The 20,277-nt window shown below is 38.2% G+C and overlaps 1 protein-coding gene across 1 annotated transcript in view; it reads left to right on the forward strand.

Annotated features, from left to right (window-relative positions):
• Positions 1 to 19,997, forward strand: part of FBN2 (fibrillin 2) — a 180,226-nt gene extending 160,229 nt beyond the window's left edge. The window contains exons 50-65 of the mRNA XM_062599002.1: positions 52 to 204; positions 890 to 955; positions 1,252 to 1,377; positions 1,484 to 1,603; positions 2,422 to 2,544; positions 2,971 to 3,102; positions 4,512 to 4,637; positions 7,962 to 8,168; positions 8,974 to 9,099; positions 9,710 to 9,832; positions 9,994 to 10,110; positions 10,745 to 10,873; positions 12,527 to 12,646; positions 16,181 to 16,412; positions 17,101 to 17,272; positions 19,623 to 19,997. Of these exons, the coding sequence (XP_062454986.1) occupies positions 52 to 204; positions 890 to 955; positions 1,252 to 1,377; positions 1,484 to 1,603; positions 2,422 to 2,544; positions 2,971 to 3,102; positions 4,512 to 4,637; positions 7,962 to 8,168; positions 8,974 to 9,099; positions 9,710 to 9,832; positions 9,994 to 10,110; positions 10,745 to 10,873; positions 12,527 to 12,646; positions 16,181 to 16,412; positions 17,101 to 17,272; positions 19,623 to 19,997 (2,447 nt within the window). The remainder of the gene's footprint in view (positions 1 to 51; positions 205 to 889; positions 956 to 1,251; positions 1,378 to 1,483; positions 1,604 to 2,421; positions 2,545 to 2,970; positions 3,103 to 4,511; positions 4,638 to 7,961; positions 8,169 to 8,973; positions 9,100 to 9,709; positions 9,833 to 9,993; positions 10,111 to 10,744; positions 10,874 to 12,526; positions 12,647 to 16,180; positions 16,413 to 17,100; positions 17,273 to 19,622) is intronic.
• The last annotated feature ends 280 nt before the right edge of the window (positions 19,998 to 20,277 follow it).

Raw genomic sequence — 20,277 nt, forward strand, 5'->3', positions numbered from 1 at the left:
TCTAGTCGGTTAGGAGGTGCTAGTTCTGTATAACTGTATTTTCTTTTTTAGATACCCGCCAGAGCTTCTGTTTCACAAACTTTGAGAATGGGAAATGCTCAGTGCCAAAGGCTTTTAACACCACCAAGGCAAAGTGTTGCTGCAGTAAGATGCCAGGAGAGGGATGGGGTGATCCCTGTGAGCTCTGTCCAAAGGAAGAAGAAGGTACAGATCAAGATTTAAAATAAAACTATTTTTTAAGTGGGGGAAAAGAAAGAGGAGCACCTTTGTGCTGTACGTTTTTGCTCATCAGAAGGCTAGATCTGCTTGGCATTATGTCTTACAGCTAGCTTAGCATCATTTTGAGGTCAAAATGCCATACAAGTTAACAAAAGGAAAATAAATTAAAGATTAATAGAAGAAATAATGACAGAAAAATGGAAATCCTAAATTATTCTTTTGGCCTAGTATGGAAGCAAACTAGTAGCTTCCAGCTGTAGATCTATCCCACTTTAGGCAAAGCAGAAAAGAAACATGGGTCAGTGCCCAGAAGCACTAAAATTGTCATCAGTAGTCGTCAGTCCGTAGTTAGCTGTAAGTAAGTAAGTAAAAGTAAGTAAGTTCCAAGTAAACAAAGGGGAAAGCATCAAGCAAATACATTGCAGAACAGCAGCTCAACACTGTCCGTTTGTTACCCAGGCTTAGAATTAATGTTGCTTCTGGATTAGGGAAGATGATGGCATATGACCCTGATTTATTGGTTTCAACTGACTAACTATGGCTAAAAGAAAAAATGTGATACAGAGAATGTTTGATTTTGGATAATTATTTTCAACCATTTATTTAAAGTTCTTGCTCTCTTTCCTGTGTGTGTGTTTTTGTTTTTTTCTTTTTTAATGTACTTCTACAGTTGCTTTTCAGGACTTGTGTCCATACGGTCATGGAACTATTCCTGGCATTGATGATACGCGTGAAGGTATTCTTTTTCCTGATAATTAGAAATTTCCTTGCTTCTTTTATTTATACCTAAAACTAGGCCTGGATATTACAGTGTGTTTATGATGACTCATTCCCTGCAGCCAAAAGGTGCCAAAAGACTGACTTTTAATAAACGTGGAACTATTAAAAATGATAGACAGACTAGATTATCTTTGAAATTGCATGACTAGGGACGAGGTTTTTCTTTCTTTGTTCTTAATAAATGCCTTACTAAGACTTGATACAGATGCGCATGAGATAAGATGTGGTTGCCAATAACTTTCCGCTCTTTAGATGTTAATGAATGCCTTGAAAGCCCAGGAATTTGTTCAAATGGTCACTGCATCAATACTGACGGATCATTCCGCTGCGAGTGCCCCATGGGATACAATTTAGATTACACTGGAGTTCACTGTGTCGGTATGTCCGTATTTCATAAATGCTAAGAACTGTAATGCTTGAATATAAAACACAATTAGCATGTGTTCCAGTTCTCTTCAGTTTTCATTTACTTACTTACTCACAGATACTGATGAATGTTCAATTGGCAACCCATGTGGAAATGGTACGTGCACTAATGTGATCGGCAGTTTTGAATGCAACTGCCACGATGGATTTGAGCCAGGCCCAATGATGAATTGTGAAGGTAACTTGTAACAAGTTTCTTTTTATCTTGAGTACAGGCATTATTTTATTAACCAGACTGCTGGTGTTAAAATATATAGCTAGGAAGAAGAAAAAATTCTCTGCCTGAAATGTGTTACTGTGAAACAATGTCCTGAATTTATTTAGGCAGCAGCAGTATTTTTAGTTTATCATATTTTTTCCCAAACTGCATGTATTGTGGTAAACCATGTTAAACTATTCAGCTGCTTGCTGAAGAGAAAAAGATGACAATAATTGTTAGGTCCCCAGAATATCCATATAAATAATACAGCTAACCAATGCAAAAACATCTGAATTTATAGAGTGCTCCATATACAGTAACTCAGTTACACACTGCCCCCCTCATCACAAGTTAATAACAAGCAAATTTTAATTAACATAAGAAACCAGAGTCAGCCCACTGGTCCATTGGTATTACATCCTCTCCAGTCAAAGTGCTGCTATTTCAGGACAGCACACAATCATGACTGTTCTCTGCTGTTCACTCCTCTCCCAGAAGAGTTGTGGATGTAGGGGAAATATGAGGTAAACTGGAGGGTACATCGCTGCAGAGTGGGTTTAGTATCTGTTTATGGATGTGCTGTCAAAGGGTCTGTCTAGTTCAGTCTTGAATTTGCTGGTACCATCTGCCTCCAGCCTCCTGTAGCAGCTCAAAAAACACATAGGAAAGTGTTTGGTTTAAATTACTACATTTCTGATACTTTTTAGCTGACAGGAGAAGTGCAGGTATTAAAACATTTCCTGGTGATGGTTTTAAAATTTAGTAGAGCATAAATGTTTTTGTTCCTTCCTGTTCAGATATAAATGAATGTGCTCAGAACCCCTTGCTGTGTGCTTTTCGCTGTATCAACACTTACGGTTTCTATGAGTGCACGTGCCCAGCTGGCTATGAACTGAGAGAAGACCAAAAGATGTGCAAAGGTAATGACTGAAATGTAAACTTTTCCCCAATGTGTGTCACCCTATACTGGTCAAAGCATAATCTGGAGTTTTCCTGTGCATCTTTCTTGCATTCATCCTCCCAGTGAAAAGTAGCGAACAGTCAAGCAGATGAGAATTTACTCTTTCAGAACTCCCCTGAAAATGACCGCAAGCTAGTGCCCTGAGTATCCCTTGCTGGAGAGTGTAAGGACAAGGTGGGCCAACATGCTGAAGTTCATCTTTAACATGATGAGATGCTACAGCTCACGGAGATTAAGACAACTGTTACTAGGCATAGTTCACAGGTTACTTGTTCGTGCTTGTTAGGACAGTCCAGATATACTTTTTTTTGAGGAAGTGCTAGTTGTCTTCAGTAACTGAAGCTACTGGAATGGATTTCAAACAAAACATACATTTTTTTTCCAGATCTAGATGAATGTGCTGAAGGCCTCCATGACTGTGAATCAAGAGGCATGATGTGCAAAAATTTGATTGGTACCTTCATGTGCATCTGTCCTCCTGGAATGACTCGCAGACCTGATGGAGAAGGCTGCACAGGTAAAGCTTACAAAAGAAGGACAACACCTACTGTAATGCAAAAAGAAAAAAAAATTATATATGTAAATATATACACACACACACAGAAATATGTATATACACATACAAATAGTACATATGTGTATTTTTACATAGCTATGCAGTACAACAAGAAAACTGCAATTCATAAAGTCCACATCAGATAGATAGGTGATGGTGCCCAGGACATCAAATTGTGTTTCTTTGTTCTAAGGTTTGAATCTTATCGTAATATATTAAGTAGTCCATAGTAATGTTTCAAAGCAAAAACTCTGTTTCTGTTGTACAACAAAAAGTCAAAAAGCTGTTCAGAAACTTGTCTGGTTACCTAATACTTTAAATCTAGTAAAAGAGACTTCATTTGATAAGAGTTAAGCAAGAAGCAAAATTATAGTAAATAAAAACAGTTAAATTTCCTCTAGCATTAACACTATTTGTAAGTAATGTGGCAGGTCTTTAAAGAATTAAAACTGCAAGATTCTGAAACAACTTATGATGGCCATCAACAGCAAGCAGTGTAGAAAACTGCCACAGTTCAAAATAATTCTCTTATTCAAAAGGGAAGCTGTTATATATTGTTACTACAATTAAATGGGGGGAGGTGAGTAGCCACATTTTGGCAAATGAAACATTTCTCTGCAGAGTAAGAAACAAACGCATGAACATTCCAAAGTTATTGGGGACAGTAGTCATTGAGGCTATCATCAGCTTAAAAATAAATCAATCAATCAATCATCCACTTTCCTGAATGTTTTAAATTAGAACATTTTAAAAACAGTGTTCCCTCAGCAGGAGAATGACTTTTACAAATCCTCGTTAATTCACTCAGGGGAAATAGCTTGTGTAACAAGAACTTTACCTTTTTACCCATGTCGGGCTACCTTTAAAGCAACTGAGTTTTTTTCCAGTTTTATTTTAAGCATCTATGGAGGTGTGTAATTGCTTAGAGTTTCTACTCCATTAGCTATGGGAGAAATAACCTGGGATTATATACAGTTCATTGACTGAAACATGACCGAATGCAAAAGTGGTTAAATGCGTTCAGAGACATTTTCTTAATTATTACTACGTTAAATAAGACTGGATTAGATGTTTGAGTGGAAAATAAGTAAATAAAAACTTACTCATCACATAAAGGTTATAAATAGAACTTGCTCCTCTGCAAATGTTTTTCTGCTTCTTGTTATACTTCCATAAAGTGCGTAAGGATTAAAACTTTCTTCCTAGGATATAGTATATAAGGCATTTATTAGGAATTACTCAGCTGTAGATTTTTTTTTCCACTTGATGCAAGTATTAGGTATATATTCAGAATATATACCTAGGAGTTTCATACACTTTCTTGCAACAATAACCTGACACGCATCTGTGCATCCTGTATTTTTGCAAAGATGAAAATGAATGTCGTACCAAGCCAGGGATCTGTGAAAATGGTCGCTGCGTGAACATTATTGGGAGTTATCGATGTGAATGTAATGAAGGATTTCAGTCAAGCCCATCAGGCACCGAGTGTCTCGGTAAGTGCTTCTTTGGCATACATGTAATCCATGCAAAATAGAAGAGTATAAACCCCATACAAGGATGCAGAGCATAAATTAGGCTTCTGAGTACCTAACAGTTCTCTTATCTACAGAAATCAAATAATGATCCTCTACAGGAATGAGAAGCATCTTGAGAATGTCCACTGGGTCTAGCAATCAGGTGCCTCACCTAGGGGCATCTAATCCCAAAGAGGTTTAAGCATAAACATGGTGCTGAGCAACATCATCTAAACAAAATACAGGTGTTTTTGCAGAAGCAGCAGAATTCAGGTACCCTAGGTAAATCATAAACTGAGGTGCATGACAAACTAAGGGGCTTCCAGATTCAGAACATCATTTTAAACATCACAGTACTGGAAGCGGGCATCTGAATTTTTTGGACCTTTAATGCAGGCAGCAAATATGAATGCAGAATACTAGGAATTTGCCCCCCTTTCCCCCCCCCCCCCCCCCAAAAAAAAACCCACTGTAAGAGATGTTAAGAAGTTACTGAGGCAAGCCTACACATTAAACACTGACAAAGGCCTGCCTTTGTATTCATCCGCCTGTAATTCCTTTTCAGTATGTTCCAAATGCCATTTGTACCACAAAACTGTTTGTTCCCCTTTTAAATCAAACAGAATGCAGCTGCAGAATCTTACGTTTTCACAATTATTGTTAAAGTATAGATAACTTTAAAATGCCAACGTATGAAACTGTAGGAGTATTTGTTAGCATTCTTGCATTAAAAATACTTAGATATTATCTCGTCTATGTACTGTGTAATCAGCTTCTCATAAATTGTCATCAGTAGCATGCTGATTCCATGGCAAAGCAATAACATTCAAAGTTCAGGGCATTTCCTGAGGATTAATGACCAGATGGGAAGAGGATGCTACAGGCCATTAATGCAAGCTTGTCATTAATGCCAAGGAAATACCCTGCTTGGAGTTCGTTATTGCTTGCTTATATTGAGTATATGAAGAAGAAAAAAAAAAAAAAAAAAAGGAAAAAACAGAAAACCGATGCTCTGGGGGAGTTTGCTGATTTCTGCTTTTCCTTTAGGTCCTTCAGGGCAGAAATGACCCTGGAAATCAAGTTTGCCTGAAAGTCTTTCTTCAGAACTAAAGCAGAAGCATAAAGTCTCATCAGATCACACCGTTTTAAACATATTGTGCAAAGCTTTACATTCTATTTAGCTTAAAATATATTTCACATCTCAAATGGGGAGCAAAGCATTTTATGGTCTTCAGATCAAAACATACATGAGGACCTGCACAGTACACTATTTAAGAGAACAGAAATTGATCTCCATTCATTACTTTTAAAAAGATGAAAAAAAATCTAAGTGTTAGCATGTAGGATAAGAGCAAAATTCCTGTGACAGTTGATACTTAAGTTGATACTTTGATACTTAAAAAAGCTTGACAGAATTAAGATCACTTACCTGCCTGTAATAAACTTGGATGTTCAAGGCTTACGCAGGTAAGTTTCATTCAAGTGTAATGCCTCTTATACAACAGTTAATCCTCAGAAGCAGAGAAACTCCATTATAGTAGGAATTAAAGAAACTCAACTGCAAACATAATGGTCAACATCTTAACTCTAAATAGAAGACAGAATTAAATAGGTTCAGAAGTGCTTAAGTGATTTAGACTAAGAGCTACTGCATTTCTAAAACAGCTTTGAAAAGTTATGCCTATACTTAAAGTTGTTAAAGCCAAATTAAAATAATAGTAATAATAATAAAAAAAACTACTTATAAAGATCCCTTTAGCTAAGCAATGGATATAAACAACTTTTGAGAAAAATAAAAACAAAACAGCAACATACTATCCCACATTCTAGCTATATATACTGCATTATAAACCTGCCCCTTGCCATTTTACCATATCCTACAGCCTAGTAGCTTCATGGGAACTGTGGCTAAAGTCTCATTCATTGTGGTAACTTCAAAATTCTTTATAAATTTTTATGTTAGCTGTGAGATAAATGCAAATGTCCTATCACCATGGATACAGTCAGCCAGGCATTGCTACAGTTATTTTAAAGCAAATTAGTTACGTAACTTCTGATAGGAATTAGCTAGACTTCTAAAAAAAAAAATGTGAAAAGCTTTTAAGTACTCAGGAATATTTCCTCAGGAAGTAAAACAGATTTCCAAATAAACTAAACAGATCTCACCAACTCTTGCAAATCACTACAATCACAAATATGCGGTCTCACACAAGCAACGCCTTCAGCGAAGACAGCCTTCTTGTTACTTGGCTATGCAAAGTACGTTTTGCATAAAGGCAAAGACCTCATTTTTACCTGATTCATGTTAAGGAATCTACTGGTTTTACTACCCTCACACTTTTAAAACACAAGGTCAGCTGGCTGTGGAGGTATGTTCACGTTGTGAGGGATGCAAAAAGATTTTAACATCATTTATCTAAGACATCATCTGAGGCTTCTGAAGGCTTTAAGAGAAAAAGCCTAAGATTTTCCATGTAAACACAAACCTCTGTCATCCCATAGTTGACACTGTGTCAATTAAAATTAACAAAGATGACAGGTCTACTTAGGTGGAGGACACTGTCTCTGCAAAGAGTTTCCATATCCACTAGAAGCTGGCATCTCTCCTTTCTTCAGCTGTCTGTTTGAAGGAAACTTACAGGACCTTAATGACTCTGAAGTTTCAGTCCTCTTTAATGTTTGGTGGGTATTAAACAAGAGATTCAAAAGTTAAAGAAAGTGAAATAAAAAAGGGTTAGATAACATTGTGACAATACAAATCTAATTTTTCTTTTTAATAGCCAAAACTGGGAGTGCCACTAGAAAGGCACTGAATTGTGCAGAAACTTGAGCACTAAGGATTTTGTCATTTAAACCACACCGTGTAATTATACTGCTGAACAGACATGCTGTTTTGGCCAGTAGAACAAACAAACAAAAACCCCAACCCCACTGTAAGTAAATCTCTTAAATGCAAACCAAACGTAGTAAATAGCAAGCCAAACTGAGCTCCCACTTAAGCTGCCCATCAAGCAACCTAGCCAGGGATACCCGAGGGCACATCCTTCCTAGATGCGAAACTCCCATCAGACTTAGGCAGTTTTTGAACTTTTGAGATATCTGGAATAAACTCAGAAGCACTACAAGTTATCCAAAAACACAACATTTTTTTTGAAAGTCTAAGTTAAAATACACCTCACAGCTTGTTTGCTATAATCTTCTAGTACTTGCACATGTTGAGACAGAGCCAGAATAACTGATTAGACGTTTAATAGATCAGATGTTTAACTTCTACTCTTTCTTGACCTCTCCACTTCTTTGCAGATAATCGCCAAGGGTTTTGCTTTGCTGAAGTTTTACAGACAATGTGTCAGATGGCTTCAAGCAGCCGAAATCTCGTCACTAAATCCGAGTGCTGCTGTGATGGAGGCCGAGGCTGGGGTAACCAGTGTGAGCTCTGTCCACTTCCAGGAACCACCCAATACAAGAAACTCTGTCCACATGGACCAGGCTATACTACAGATGGAAGAGGTATTTGCAGGGATGAAAGGAGGCAGAAAAGGAGAAAAGAATACTCTCACATATTTAAGAAAATGCAGTTTTCCTCTTTGAAGCATACTGGAAGAATTTCCTGCAAAATGACAGAGTTTGATTTTTCAAATGTTGCTCAATGATGAGAAATTAACACCACCTTTGAACAGTAGCTACAACAGAAATAGTCACAGCTATGCAGAATTTTTAGGGGTGGGATCTATAACAGGAGGCATCAACAAAAAACCAACTGCTAGAAGCCATCCCAAAGCTTTTGCATGTTGAAAAGTTACACACGTGGCAAAAGGCAAAATCAGTCAGTCTGACAACAATCTTACCGAATGCTTTGCAGTTACTATTTCCATAGAGGTAGCAGAAGCTAACATGTGTTTTTAATTGTGGTGACAGCTTTTTAAACATCATCTAATCAAGTCAGAAAAAAATTCACTTATGCAGGTTTTGCATTTTGAGTTAGCAAAACTGAAACCCGATTACCCAGTAGAGTAGCAGGAAAATTCTTTTGGTGCAGAAAACAATCATGAAAATTTGAAGGATGTCTGACTTTTGGGTTTGGCCCTTTTTCAAAAAGAGGTACAAGTTTCTGTCAGAATCATGACAGTGATGAACTGAAGAGCAGGACTTCCCACCCTCTCTCCCACCCCCGTACCACTTCTGTAGCATTAAACTTGCTTTTTCATTCACTTTCTTATTCAGAAGAATTCAACCTCACTGTCATATTCAAAACCAACACTAATGAACTTCTGCCTGTTTTTTAAAAATGATACATTTAATATTTTCTGTACAGATATTGATGAATGTAAGGTCATGCCAAACTTATGTAGAAATGGACAGTGTATCAACACCATGGGCTCCTTTCGATGCTTTTGTAAAGTTGGGTATACCACTGACATAAGCGGAACATCTTGCGTGGGTAAGATTCATCACCATAATCCTCAATTTTTTTTTTTTTTGATTAGTATATAATTATGCAGTGCAGCTCTCAGACAACCTCTTCAAGCTTTTATGTCATAGCAATTTTTTTGTCTCTTTCCCTTTCTTCCCCTTCTTCTCTCCCTGCTACTATACCTTTCTGCTTTTATATACAATTTTGCAAAGTCCAGAAACAAGCTATACTAGCAATATTCCTGCAGCAGAATGAGCATTGGTATCATTATGACAGAAAATACATTTTTAGATGTGTAACTGTTTTGACTGATAAACTTTTTCATTGCTTCGTAAGCTACATTTGCCACTTTCCTGTTGGTTATCACAAATATACCATGGTATGCCTGAAAAGAAAGGCATAATCCTTAGAAAAAATATCATCATCATTCTTTCTGATATGTTATTGCTTCAGTGAAGAGACTCAGTTTTCCACTGTAATTGTATTGGTCTGTACAGAAGGAAAGAGAAACCACACACACACACAAGATCAGATGAGGGACTTTTCCTGCTAAAATCTTTCTCGAAAATAGTGCTGTTTAGGAGACTTCTTTTAAAGACAGTCAGTATAGTAAATACTTACCACTTTCTCTCCTTAGATCTTGATGAGTGTTCCCAATCTCCTAAACCATGCAATTTTATCTGCAAGAACTCAGAAGGGAGCTACCAGTGCTCATGTCCCCGGGGCTACATCCTTCAGGAAGATGGGAAGACATGTAAAGGTGTAAAGAAAGTTATACACAGTTATAAAACTTTAATTTTGTTGTGCTTTGGCTTAACAGGAGATAATTTCAAAATGCAGTAATTTTTGCAAGTTAAACTAAATGCGATTAAGTCTTTTGTTGTTGATTTCTCCTAAGATGACAACATCTCTTACTTTCAGATCTTGATGAATGTCAAACCAAACAACACAATTGCCAGTTTCTCTGTGTCAATACCCTTGGAGGCTTCACATGCAAATGTCCACCTGGTTTTACTCAACATCACACAGCTTGCATTGGTAAGGAAAACACGGTATATTTTGCATCACTTTTTCTGTAAGAAGGACATTCTCAATTGTCATCCCTTTCTTTTGCATTATATAAACAGCATTAATACAGAACAGTAAATATCAGCAGTCCAAAAAAACTAATTTTGGAAAGCAGCAATTATAGCAAAAAAAAAGTTTATCCATCATAGTTGTATATAGTTAATGTATGTTATTATATTCTAAGTATAATCATATGGAGACAGGTAAAGAATTAAAATCTGATTTAGAATGTAGTTAAACAAAAACAGACTGTTGCTTCTTTAATAGATACATATGTCTTTAGCCCTTGAGCATATATATGAATCTTAGCAACTGAAACCATTCTAGTTCACCTAATACAGAAGTGCAACCTTCCCCCTTTCAGGAATTGCATACCTGGGTCTTTTGCACTCACTCAACTGAATTACAACTTGCACTTCCAATTCATTAAGTGTTCATAGCTCTGCATGAGCCATCAAGTTAACTGACATTTGAGTAATTACATTTTCAAAATACACTTTTACACCTCTGTGGCTTTCAGCCTCTAAACAAATGTTATATGAACATGCCTAATGTCTTACCCCAAGGTCTACCAACTTTCTTCTCTGTCCTCTACATTTTTAAGATAACAATGAATGTGGTTCTCAACCATCACTTTGTGGATCAAAAGGAATTTGTCAAAACACTCCTGGAAGTTTTACCTGTGAATGTCAAAGGGGATTTTCTCTGGATTCTACTGGATTAAACTGTGAAGGTAACTAGTGAAGGTCAAATTCTTTTCACTGTGCAAATCCTTGCTTCTGTGTCTAGTGCATCCTATGATATCAAAGACAAATTAGAGTAATAAAACAGTGGCAGACATAGTAAGAGTGAATATCAAAAAAAAAGTGATGTACTTCAGAAATTTAAACATAAATGTGTATATACACCCACACACACACATATATATAAAGAACAGACTGCCCAAGTAATTTTTTTAAAACCTGGGTTAGTATACAAAATGATTATTTAGCTGACGTCTCAAACAACTGTTTCCAGAGTTGTTTCAACTTCACAGAAGTTTTAAGCATCCAGAAGTCCAGCTGTTTTTTATTTTTCTCTTTCATTCTCATATTCTAGCATTAAACAGACTCTCCCTAAAATTTTTATTTCAGCCAATTGTTATCATTCACCTGAGGCACCTAAAAATAAAAAAAAAAACAAATTCTCTACTGTAAGCCTTCTACTATAGAGATACACATAGAGAAGGGCAGTTCAGTATAGTTAAAAATACAAATTGTATTCTTATACTTTTCTCTCTCTTTACTGGCCAAAAAAGGGAGCCCAAATCAGAAAAGCTCTGTGTGAAAGTTCCAGCATCTTTAGTGGGTCTCAGATTTTGAACAAAGAAGAAGTAAAAAAAAACAGTGTTAGGCCATTTGGCTGCTGAGATTTATAAATGCAAAGGTTTATTTGTATAAACGTATGGCATCTCAATATTAACTACCTTGACAAACCATTTAAAGCAAGAGTTGATATTTGAAGCCTATTTCTAGACTAACAGTGCAGAATAAACACAAGCAGGCTTTAGAAAATAGTATAATCTGTCAAGTTACTTGTTTTTCGTAGAGCACATTCATCCTTCTTGTGTACTTCACCCAATACCTGTGGAAGAAAATACTAAATTACTCAAGCCAAGGCACATATGCAAGTAAAACATCACAACTGCTCTGTCATTACTGATGAAAGGACAGCTTCCAGTTCCTGGCAGCACGGCTTTCTGGACCTCAGCCTTTTAGACAGGCCAATTCCATAGAATTCAAGTTACAGACAGACAGACTGTAACTTGGAATTTGTGACATCCTGCATGATTTTTTTAGTTTTCTACTAGCACTACATATTGTACCTGGTGCATTAGACTGCCTACAGTAGGTATATATTTCTTATAACAGAAGTTGTTTCAGATGACTGTTTTTAGTAATGTTTGAGGGTTTTTTTTTTGGGGGGGGGGTATTTGTACTGATTTAAATAGCTTTTTCTTTTTAATTGGCAAATTAAACAAATGCACAGCTCCAGAGTTATGTGTTCCTCACATTCAAACACTTTTTAAGTGTTCCTGAAGACCTTCCACCATAGTTGATTTGAAAACAGAGATCTAAAAACATTCAGATTTTTAATATTGTATCAGAGCAACATCCTACATAGTTACTAGGAATAGTGTTTCTTCTCCAAATCTGACTAAGGTAGTTAAGGTTCAAAAGCTCCAGGCCTTCCAAAAGACTAACCTGGATGATATGTCCATCTTAGAACAGTACTTCTCTGTCATAAATACTGTTATTTAGATTATTATGATCACAGTAGAGTAATATATTTGGCAACATGTATAATCACGTTTTCATTCACATTCTACTTCTCTCCCAATGCAAAGATGTGGATGAATGTGATGGAAACCACAGGTGCCAGCACGGCTGTCAAAACATTCTGGGTGGATACAGATGCGGATGCCCACAGGGATATATTCAGCATTACCAGTGGAATCAATGTGTTGGTAAGGAAACGAAGTGCTTAGAATACATTAAAACAGCAAAGGTGTCATAGTCATGTCAGTGACCTAGTCAGTGACAAATACCAACTATGGACAAGAATAAGATGATGCAAAGTTTTTACAGGTGTTAGGACACAGAAATTGCCCTCCCCGCCCCACCTCACTCCCTTACTACTCCTATCACCTATGAATGATACAAGATAAGGCAACACACTCCTACTGTTAATACTGTGTGACCAGGTGTTTCTCCTAGTCTGCCCTACGTTCTGACTCACTTCTCAGAAAAATCCCCTTCTTAGAAAGATGAAAAGTTCCTGAGTTCCTGACAAGCATTAATACAAACACTTCTGTTGGAGAAAACACACACAAAATCTCGCCTTCCTTCAGCAAAAATCACCCCTGCCACCATTAACACTTTTAGAACACTACAGAATAGCTTCAGTTATTCTGCTTTCAGTTTCCTTCAGAACAGAGGGAAGGAAAAAATATCAGCATGAACGTGAAGGACTTCTTACTTTCAAAAGACAGTCTTAAGTTCAATACTAGTTTTCTCTAAGCAGACTACAAGAAAAACAAAATGAATGAGCTAAACCTGCAAGAAATCTACTGAGCTGATTAATTTATCATTTCTGCATTTCAAATTCTTAGCTAACTTAGTTACCAAATCAAACGTGGAAAATTAAAACAAACCCCTTACTAATACCCTACCCTATACTGTTCACTAAGCACCATAGCAACATATTTACCTTTTCAATTTTGTTTTTAGCAGTTTGTTCTTAGCATTGTCATCACCAGAGGATGGCTGTAGACACTGCCATAGATCCTTTACAGGATGTATGGACAATCTTACAACCATTTTATATTAAAACAGGCAGTATTTCCAGAAGTCCCAACCATTACCACCACTCCTCACTTAATGCTGCTCTCCAGCAAAGGAAGCAAAAGAATTTCAGCAGGAGGTGAGGAGCTACGCGACACTCAGCTCTCACAATTCCACAACAGCTGAAGTCTCTGAACGTACTAGACAATCTTCAGCAGAATGTATCGTCTAATAACTGAAGGCAAGAATGGTAAAACATGCTCTAATGAGATTGGTGAGGAAAACAGCTATAGGGAAACACATCCTTGCTGGGATTAATTAAACTTACGTGCTAGTTACCAAATGTGTATGATTTTTTGTACAAGAAACTCACTCATTTTTCACAATAAAACCTGGACCCAAACCAGTCACACTGCAGTTCACACAGAAGGAATGCCAGAATATGTACAAATGAGAACTGAAGACTAGGAATTAACTATAACATTTCAAAAAAGTAAGTTTTATATATCATCATGGTACAACAGACACACAAAAAAAACTCAGTATAGTATTAAGACTTGAACATTTGCAGATGATTATCATGTAACAGCTAAAGGCAAGTAGAAACATAAAAAGCTTTCATCAAAAGCTAAAGAAATGCAAGAATTCAAAGAAAAAAATCCTCAAAGTATGCTAGTCTGTCAGACTATTTGACAGAACATACAAGAAGAGAAGCTAAACAAAACTAGTATCAAAGCAAGAACAATAGTTCCAGCAAAACAGATAGCATCAGACATAAAATAAGTATTATCTGGACTCACACTGGGATCTAGCATTAAATTAGGAATAATATAGTCCCCCTGGTTCAGACATCTGGAGTCTTTACAGCAGGCTTGATGAATACTGCAGTTATTTTGATGAAATTTGTTATAAAATGGCAGCCCAAGAAGTAATAATGCACAGAAGAACGCTTACAGCTTTCCCCTATAAGAGGTCTACTGCATCCAAGTCCTATGTAAGCTGCCACATCCTTACATGATATATGAATTTGTAAGTAGCACACAAACCCTTTTTGAAATTAAAAACAGGAAGGTACTAAATAGCAGATTGACTGCACTGAGCAAAGTTACAAGCCTCATGCCACCTATGATCTTAGTAACAGTAGGAGCATGACAATGGGAGAATACCAAGTAGCAATTAAGAGAGATGATGATGGCTCTCATGAACAACAGGACATCATGCTTTTGCAAATGATACCTACCACCATCAGAAGCCTTCAGACCAAAGCACAGATCTGTAAGATACAAAATAAATAAATAAATAAATAAAATAAAGCACTCCCTCCCAAAATTCACAAGTTATTCAACTGACATTAGAAGAGGCTGAGTACTGCGAGTATCTGTAAGCATTCTTGAAGGATGGGGAGGGAAATCACTTTTGTAAGTAAATTAAATCTTGCTTTTCAGTTAACTTCTGTATATTTTTATAAGATTCTCTGCACTTACTTAAAGGTAGGAGAATTTGATCCTTAACTGTCCAGCATAATCAGCTTTAGACAAACTGTTAACTTCAGAAAACACTTGAAAACGATACCATAGAAAGTATGATGGCGACAACAGACATCAGTACAGCTTCCAAGTACCTGGGTAAGGCTCTTCTAAAGGCAGGGGACACACAGACACACACACACACACTGAAAAAAATTGAGGAGGGCATTAGACTGCAGTCATTAAGGACTGAAGCTTTGAGGCAGACTGGAAGTGTCCTATGATGGTACAGAAATAAAACGCAAGTCGTCAGAACAGTGTAAGCAGCGGTAACTGAAAAACATGGCTAAAATGAGGTTGGGGCGGGGTTGGGGGGGGAAAAGGAAATGAAGAAACTACATTTCAAACAGAGAAGCGTAACAGACTTCCATAATGCCCATTTCAAATCTGGTGGTAGCCTTGGCAGCTACTGTTTCCACATTAAGCTGAGTAACCTTGCAGGTAATGCTTCCAAGTAATATTCAGGAACTCTGGTTTCTTCTCCTTGCCAGATGTCTGGAAAAAGTCATCATCTCTGTACAATACCTATAAGATGAAGATAACACTTGCTTTTTTCCTCTTCTATCATTTGGGTTGACTATTTAGATCATCCTCCTCCTCACAAGGCATGTAATTTTCTACTGCAAGCATGTATTAACTTCACCCTGTCATGTTAAATGTCTATAAATACTCTTACAGTCAAAATATGATTGGGGTGCTAGCTTGTTTCTCCTCTGTGGATCTCATCTGGGAGCATACCCTGCCAGGAAAAAGTCTACTGACGAGGAGCCCCAAGCAGCAGAACATGAGACATGCCCTAGAGGAAGGGGAGGCATTGAGCAACTTCCAACACATCTTCAGCCCAGCTATGTGTCTTTGGGACCTCTGGCAATGTACCTTCCCTTCAGGGGATATGGCTGTGAAGGCTGGATAAGGTCAAAGATGAGGCAAGCTTTCCATTTCCACGCCATTCTCCCCTGAATTCCTGCAAACTACACACAGGGCTGGGGAGGAAACGCAAGACATTAACATGTTAAGATGAGTCACGTTTAGCGCACACAGGCCAAGCCCTGCTCAAGATTTGTGCTAAAGCTGTAGAACTTAGAGCTTACACTTACTTACAGGTTAAACTTACGCTTTGCAACATTATGCCTTCCTAATGTCTGTCCAGATCAGAAGATATTAATTAACATACTTTTGTTTGCTTACTAGATGAAAATGAATGTTCCAATCCTAATGCGTGTGGCTCTGCTTCTTGCTACAACACACTTGGAAGTTACAAGTGTGCCTGCCCATCTGGATTTTCTTATGACCAGTTCTCAAGCGCATGCCATGACGTCAACGAGTGTTCTTCTGCCAAGAACCCCTGCAATTACGGTTGTTCCAACACTGAAGGTGGTTATCTTTGTGGCTGTCCACCTGGCTATTACAGAGTTGGGCAAGGGTGAGTATTTTAAAATGTACCTCTTTTGAGGACTACACAAGAGGGCCACAAAGTTTGGGCAGTAGTCAGACTGAAGAGCAGAGATGCCAATGAAGGACAGGCTACTAAGTCATCCTTTCCATTCCTTTTGTGCACAATTTACAAAAGCCGCCTAGAAGTATCTGTAGTAGTAAAAACTTCAGTGTGTTTGTACAAGCAGCACAGCGCCCTCATTTTACATCTAGCCTACAACCAAAACTAAACAATTTTCTGTTCCCCCCTCCAATATTAGCAGATCTGTAAAGGAGGTGTTGTTATGCTAAGTGAGGACTGTTACTACATAAGGAAAGGTATAACCTTCATTCAAATATCTAGTTCTAAACAATACTGATCAACCTAAAAAGTTAAATCAAGATTCTTCCAATACCTTGTATTTCAGAAGTCAGGGGGAAGCTGGTTTCGGTGTTCCTTCACAATATCTGTAAATTGAAAATCAGAAAAGCCGAGAGGCTTTCAGCCTAACAAACAGCTGTACTTAGTTCAGCATGTCACACTACTGAGAAGAAAATTCATTCACAGACCTCCTTATGAGGGAAGGGAAACAGAGGGGAAACAGATCTTGCGGGACAGGTTACGCACACTCACTTTCCATCTAATGAGTTCTTAAAACTGAAAAAAAGTCACTAAAACAGTTATATTTAATCCACAGCCACTGTGTCTCAGGGATGGGATTTAACAAAGGCCAGTACCTGCCCCTGGATGGAAATGCTGATGAAGAGAATGCTTTGTCCCCTGAAGCATGTTATGAGTGCAAAATCAATGGCTACTCCAAAAAGGACAACAGGAAGAAGAGAAGCATTAATGACACTGTACGTACTGGGGTAGATAAACACTATAATGTACTTGGAGGTGTATGTTCAGAGATATCATGCTCAACACTGTCAGAAAGTGGAGGGAGTTTTATTACAGGCCACAATGAATGACAAAGCTTTTTTTCTCGCCTGTCCTCCTGATATTTTCACACTTACGTTCTGTTGGCAGGAATAGTGAAACAATCAGAAAGACATAAACAGTTAGGAACAACTGCACTTTTTAAAGCTTGTATGAATCCTTTGTAGTGTGAGATGTGGGCTAGTTCCTGGAAATATCTCAAATTCAGGGAAATAGGTTTCCTGTAATAACAGAGGCCAGGACACTGGTGATATCTGCAGTCTGTTCTGCTGTTGGCCTGTGATGCATCATATTTATGATACCTTAGATCTTGAGTTTTATTTTCTAGGAGGTTGGAAAGTATCTTATGGTCTGAGACAGCTAAATAGATCTTTTTGTAGCAGACTATTTTAGTCTAACATCTGTTCCGTGCTTACTCACAACTGAGGGAAGTTTATTGGTTATCATGGACTCCAGTTAAGTCCTATATTTGCAAGACTGCTGAAGGTGTTTGAGAATTAGACTTCAGACTGTGCCTAAAGAACATAGCAAGAGGATTCTGTTTCTTACCAGATCATACCATTGATCAAGTTTCTTCAGGCAAACATGCAAACCATCAGCTAAAATAGCAAGGTGCGCTGACCACAAGATCTGCATTCAAGAAACAGGCAAACAAGTCTCCTTTCTGAAAAGATAAGGACTTGCAACAATCCAGAGTTACCACCTCAGTACCTATTATGCACAGCTGCTGCCAACAAAACAGTTTTTGTCTTGGCAAAATTTCTAAAGAGGCCAGCCATCCTGTAATTCCTGCTCTGAAGGATATAGTCTTGGCACTTGGAATCTAAATGTTTGATTTCCTCATACATATCCGCAGTCCACACAAACATCTCTTTTCTTTCCTCTCCCTCACTCCTACTGGACCTGTTCCACACTGAATTTAAGTATTTCACACACCTTACCTGAACATGGTAGTTACAGCCCTCCCCTGAGCAGGGCAAGAGCTTGAATTCCACACAGTATTTTAATAGATGTGGCTAGAGGCTGGGAGAGAGGAAAGAAGTACGAGTCAGAAACTGTTACGTACTTTGAATTGTAGCATTAAGCATCAGCATTCAGCTGTTCACTCTAGTGCAGAGCAGTTTAAAACAAACAAAACTCACAAACATTTTCATGTCCAAAAAGCCTCATGAAGAAGGTCCCGTGACCGTAATGTCTATGGGGTGCAGTATTTAACCTGTGGATGGGAGCAGCTACCAAAGCATATTTTCCCTGCTTTTACCATGCATTTGTAATTATACTACATAGCTGTACCCATACGTACTCATGTGACTGGAATTCCCTTAGAGAGAAATCCTTTCCCATCTTTACAGCTGCAAACAGATCTGGACAAATAAGCTAGATAGACAGCCCTCATAGTGTCCAACCTCCTAAAGAAGGCCTCAGCCTATGTTTTTTTCTGCAGAAGCACCTCCAAAAGCTGTTCCTTGTTAGGGCTTTCATAGGAATGCACTCATTCTTGCCCCTGGCCCCCAACTATGTTCACAGCCAACATGTCAGGACAGACTCACACCTGCAGCACAACTCTTTTGAGGTGCCCATTAAATAAAAAAAGATAAATAAAGAGACAACACATACTGATCTGCCAGCAAAACAACTGCAAGAAGTTTTTCTGCACTTCTCTCAGTGGTCAATATAGGATGCAACCGGACAATAGGACATACTTGCCATAGGAGGCAAGGGTACAGCAGTTCTCTTCTTCCTTCAGTTTCCTTTTTAATCACTGCACTCGCCATGACCAAACGCAGAGCCTAATTGTTTGCAGAAGCCATGATTCACAAAGATGGTTTTACCAGAAGTTTCAGGGAATTCCAATAGAGTATTGGGGGGAGGGACCCATTCTGTACTAGTCCACAGTGCAGCACATAACTTACTCATTAAAATTAGATAGTGCAGTAAAGACTACAGAGAGGCACAACTAAACATACGCCTCTTCTTTACACAGACTTTTTGCAAGCATGAAGTTAAACAGAATCTGAGAAGAAACTGAAATCTGAGCTGCTCCATGGACTTGATACTATAATTATCCTGTTAAGCCTTTGTGAGAAATCTTTAAGATTTACAGGCTGTGTTACATGGGATCAAGCAGTTCTCCCAGCTGGAAAGGATTTACAACAGCTTCTTTCACAGCTAGTCTTTGAGAAATGCAGAAACTGTTAATAATCATTTATTATTTCTTTCTCAATGCAAGCGAATATGTGTTTCTCTCTTGCTCTAAACATGCTTTCTTCTTTCCTTCAGATCGAGCAAATTAGCTTGGAAAGCCTAGACATGGATAGTCCTTTGAAGATGAGAGTCAACATCTCTGAGCTTGATAACAAAGAGCACATCCTAGAACTCATGCCAGCCATAGAGCCCCTTACCAACCACGTGCGCTACACGATCTCACACGGCAACGAGGATGGTGTCTTTCGAATCCATCAGAGGGAGGGACTCAGTTATTTGCACACAGCCAAGAAAAAGTCAGTGCCTGGAACTTACACACTGGAAGTCACTAGCATTCCTCTATATAAGAAAAAGGAGCTAAAGAAACTGGAAGATAGCAATGAGGACAACTACCTCCTAGGAGAGCTCGGAGAAGCTCTCAGAATGAGGCTGTGGATAGAACTCTACTAGCCCTCTTCCAGCCTTAGCCCACTTCTTCAGTCCCTTCTGTACACCTATTTATCCATCTGAGCATGTCTGCTTTCCAAAAGCTTTGAGAAAGTCACTGACTTTGGGGGGAGGGGGAAGAGGGGAAGGCCTCTTTCTTTCCATCCTGCCGAGACTGCAGAACCACCCTTGCAGGAGGGGGTAACTTAGACTCCGCCATGGCCAAAAGTTTGAGTACAATGACGACCATGGTTACTGTATCTTTTATATAACCTCAATTTAAAAGTATATTAAAAAGCTAAAA

Source organism: Rhea pennata, chromosome Z, assembly GCF_028389875.1.
Source record: "Rhea pennata isolate bPtePen1 chromosome Z, bPtePen1.pri, whole genome shotgun sequence".
Taxonomy (NCBI): domain Eukaryota; kingdom Metazoa; phylum Chordata; class Aves; order Rheiformes; family Rheidae; genus Rhea; species Rhea pennata.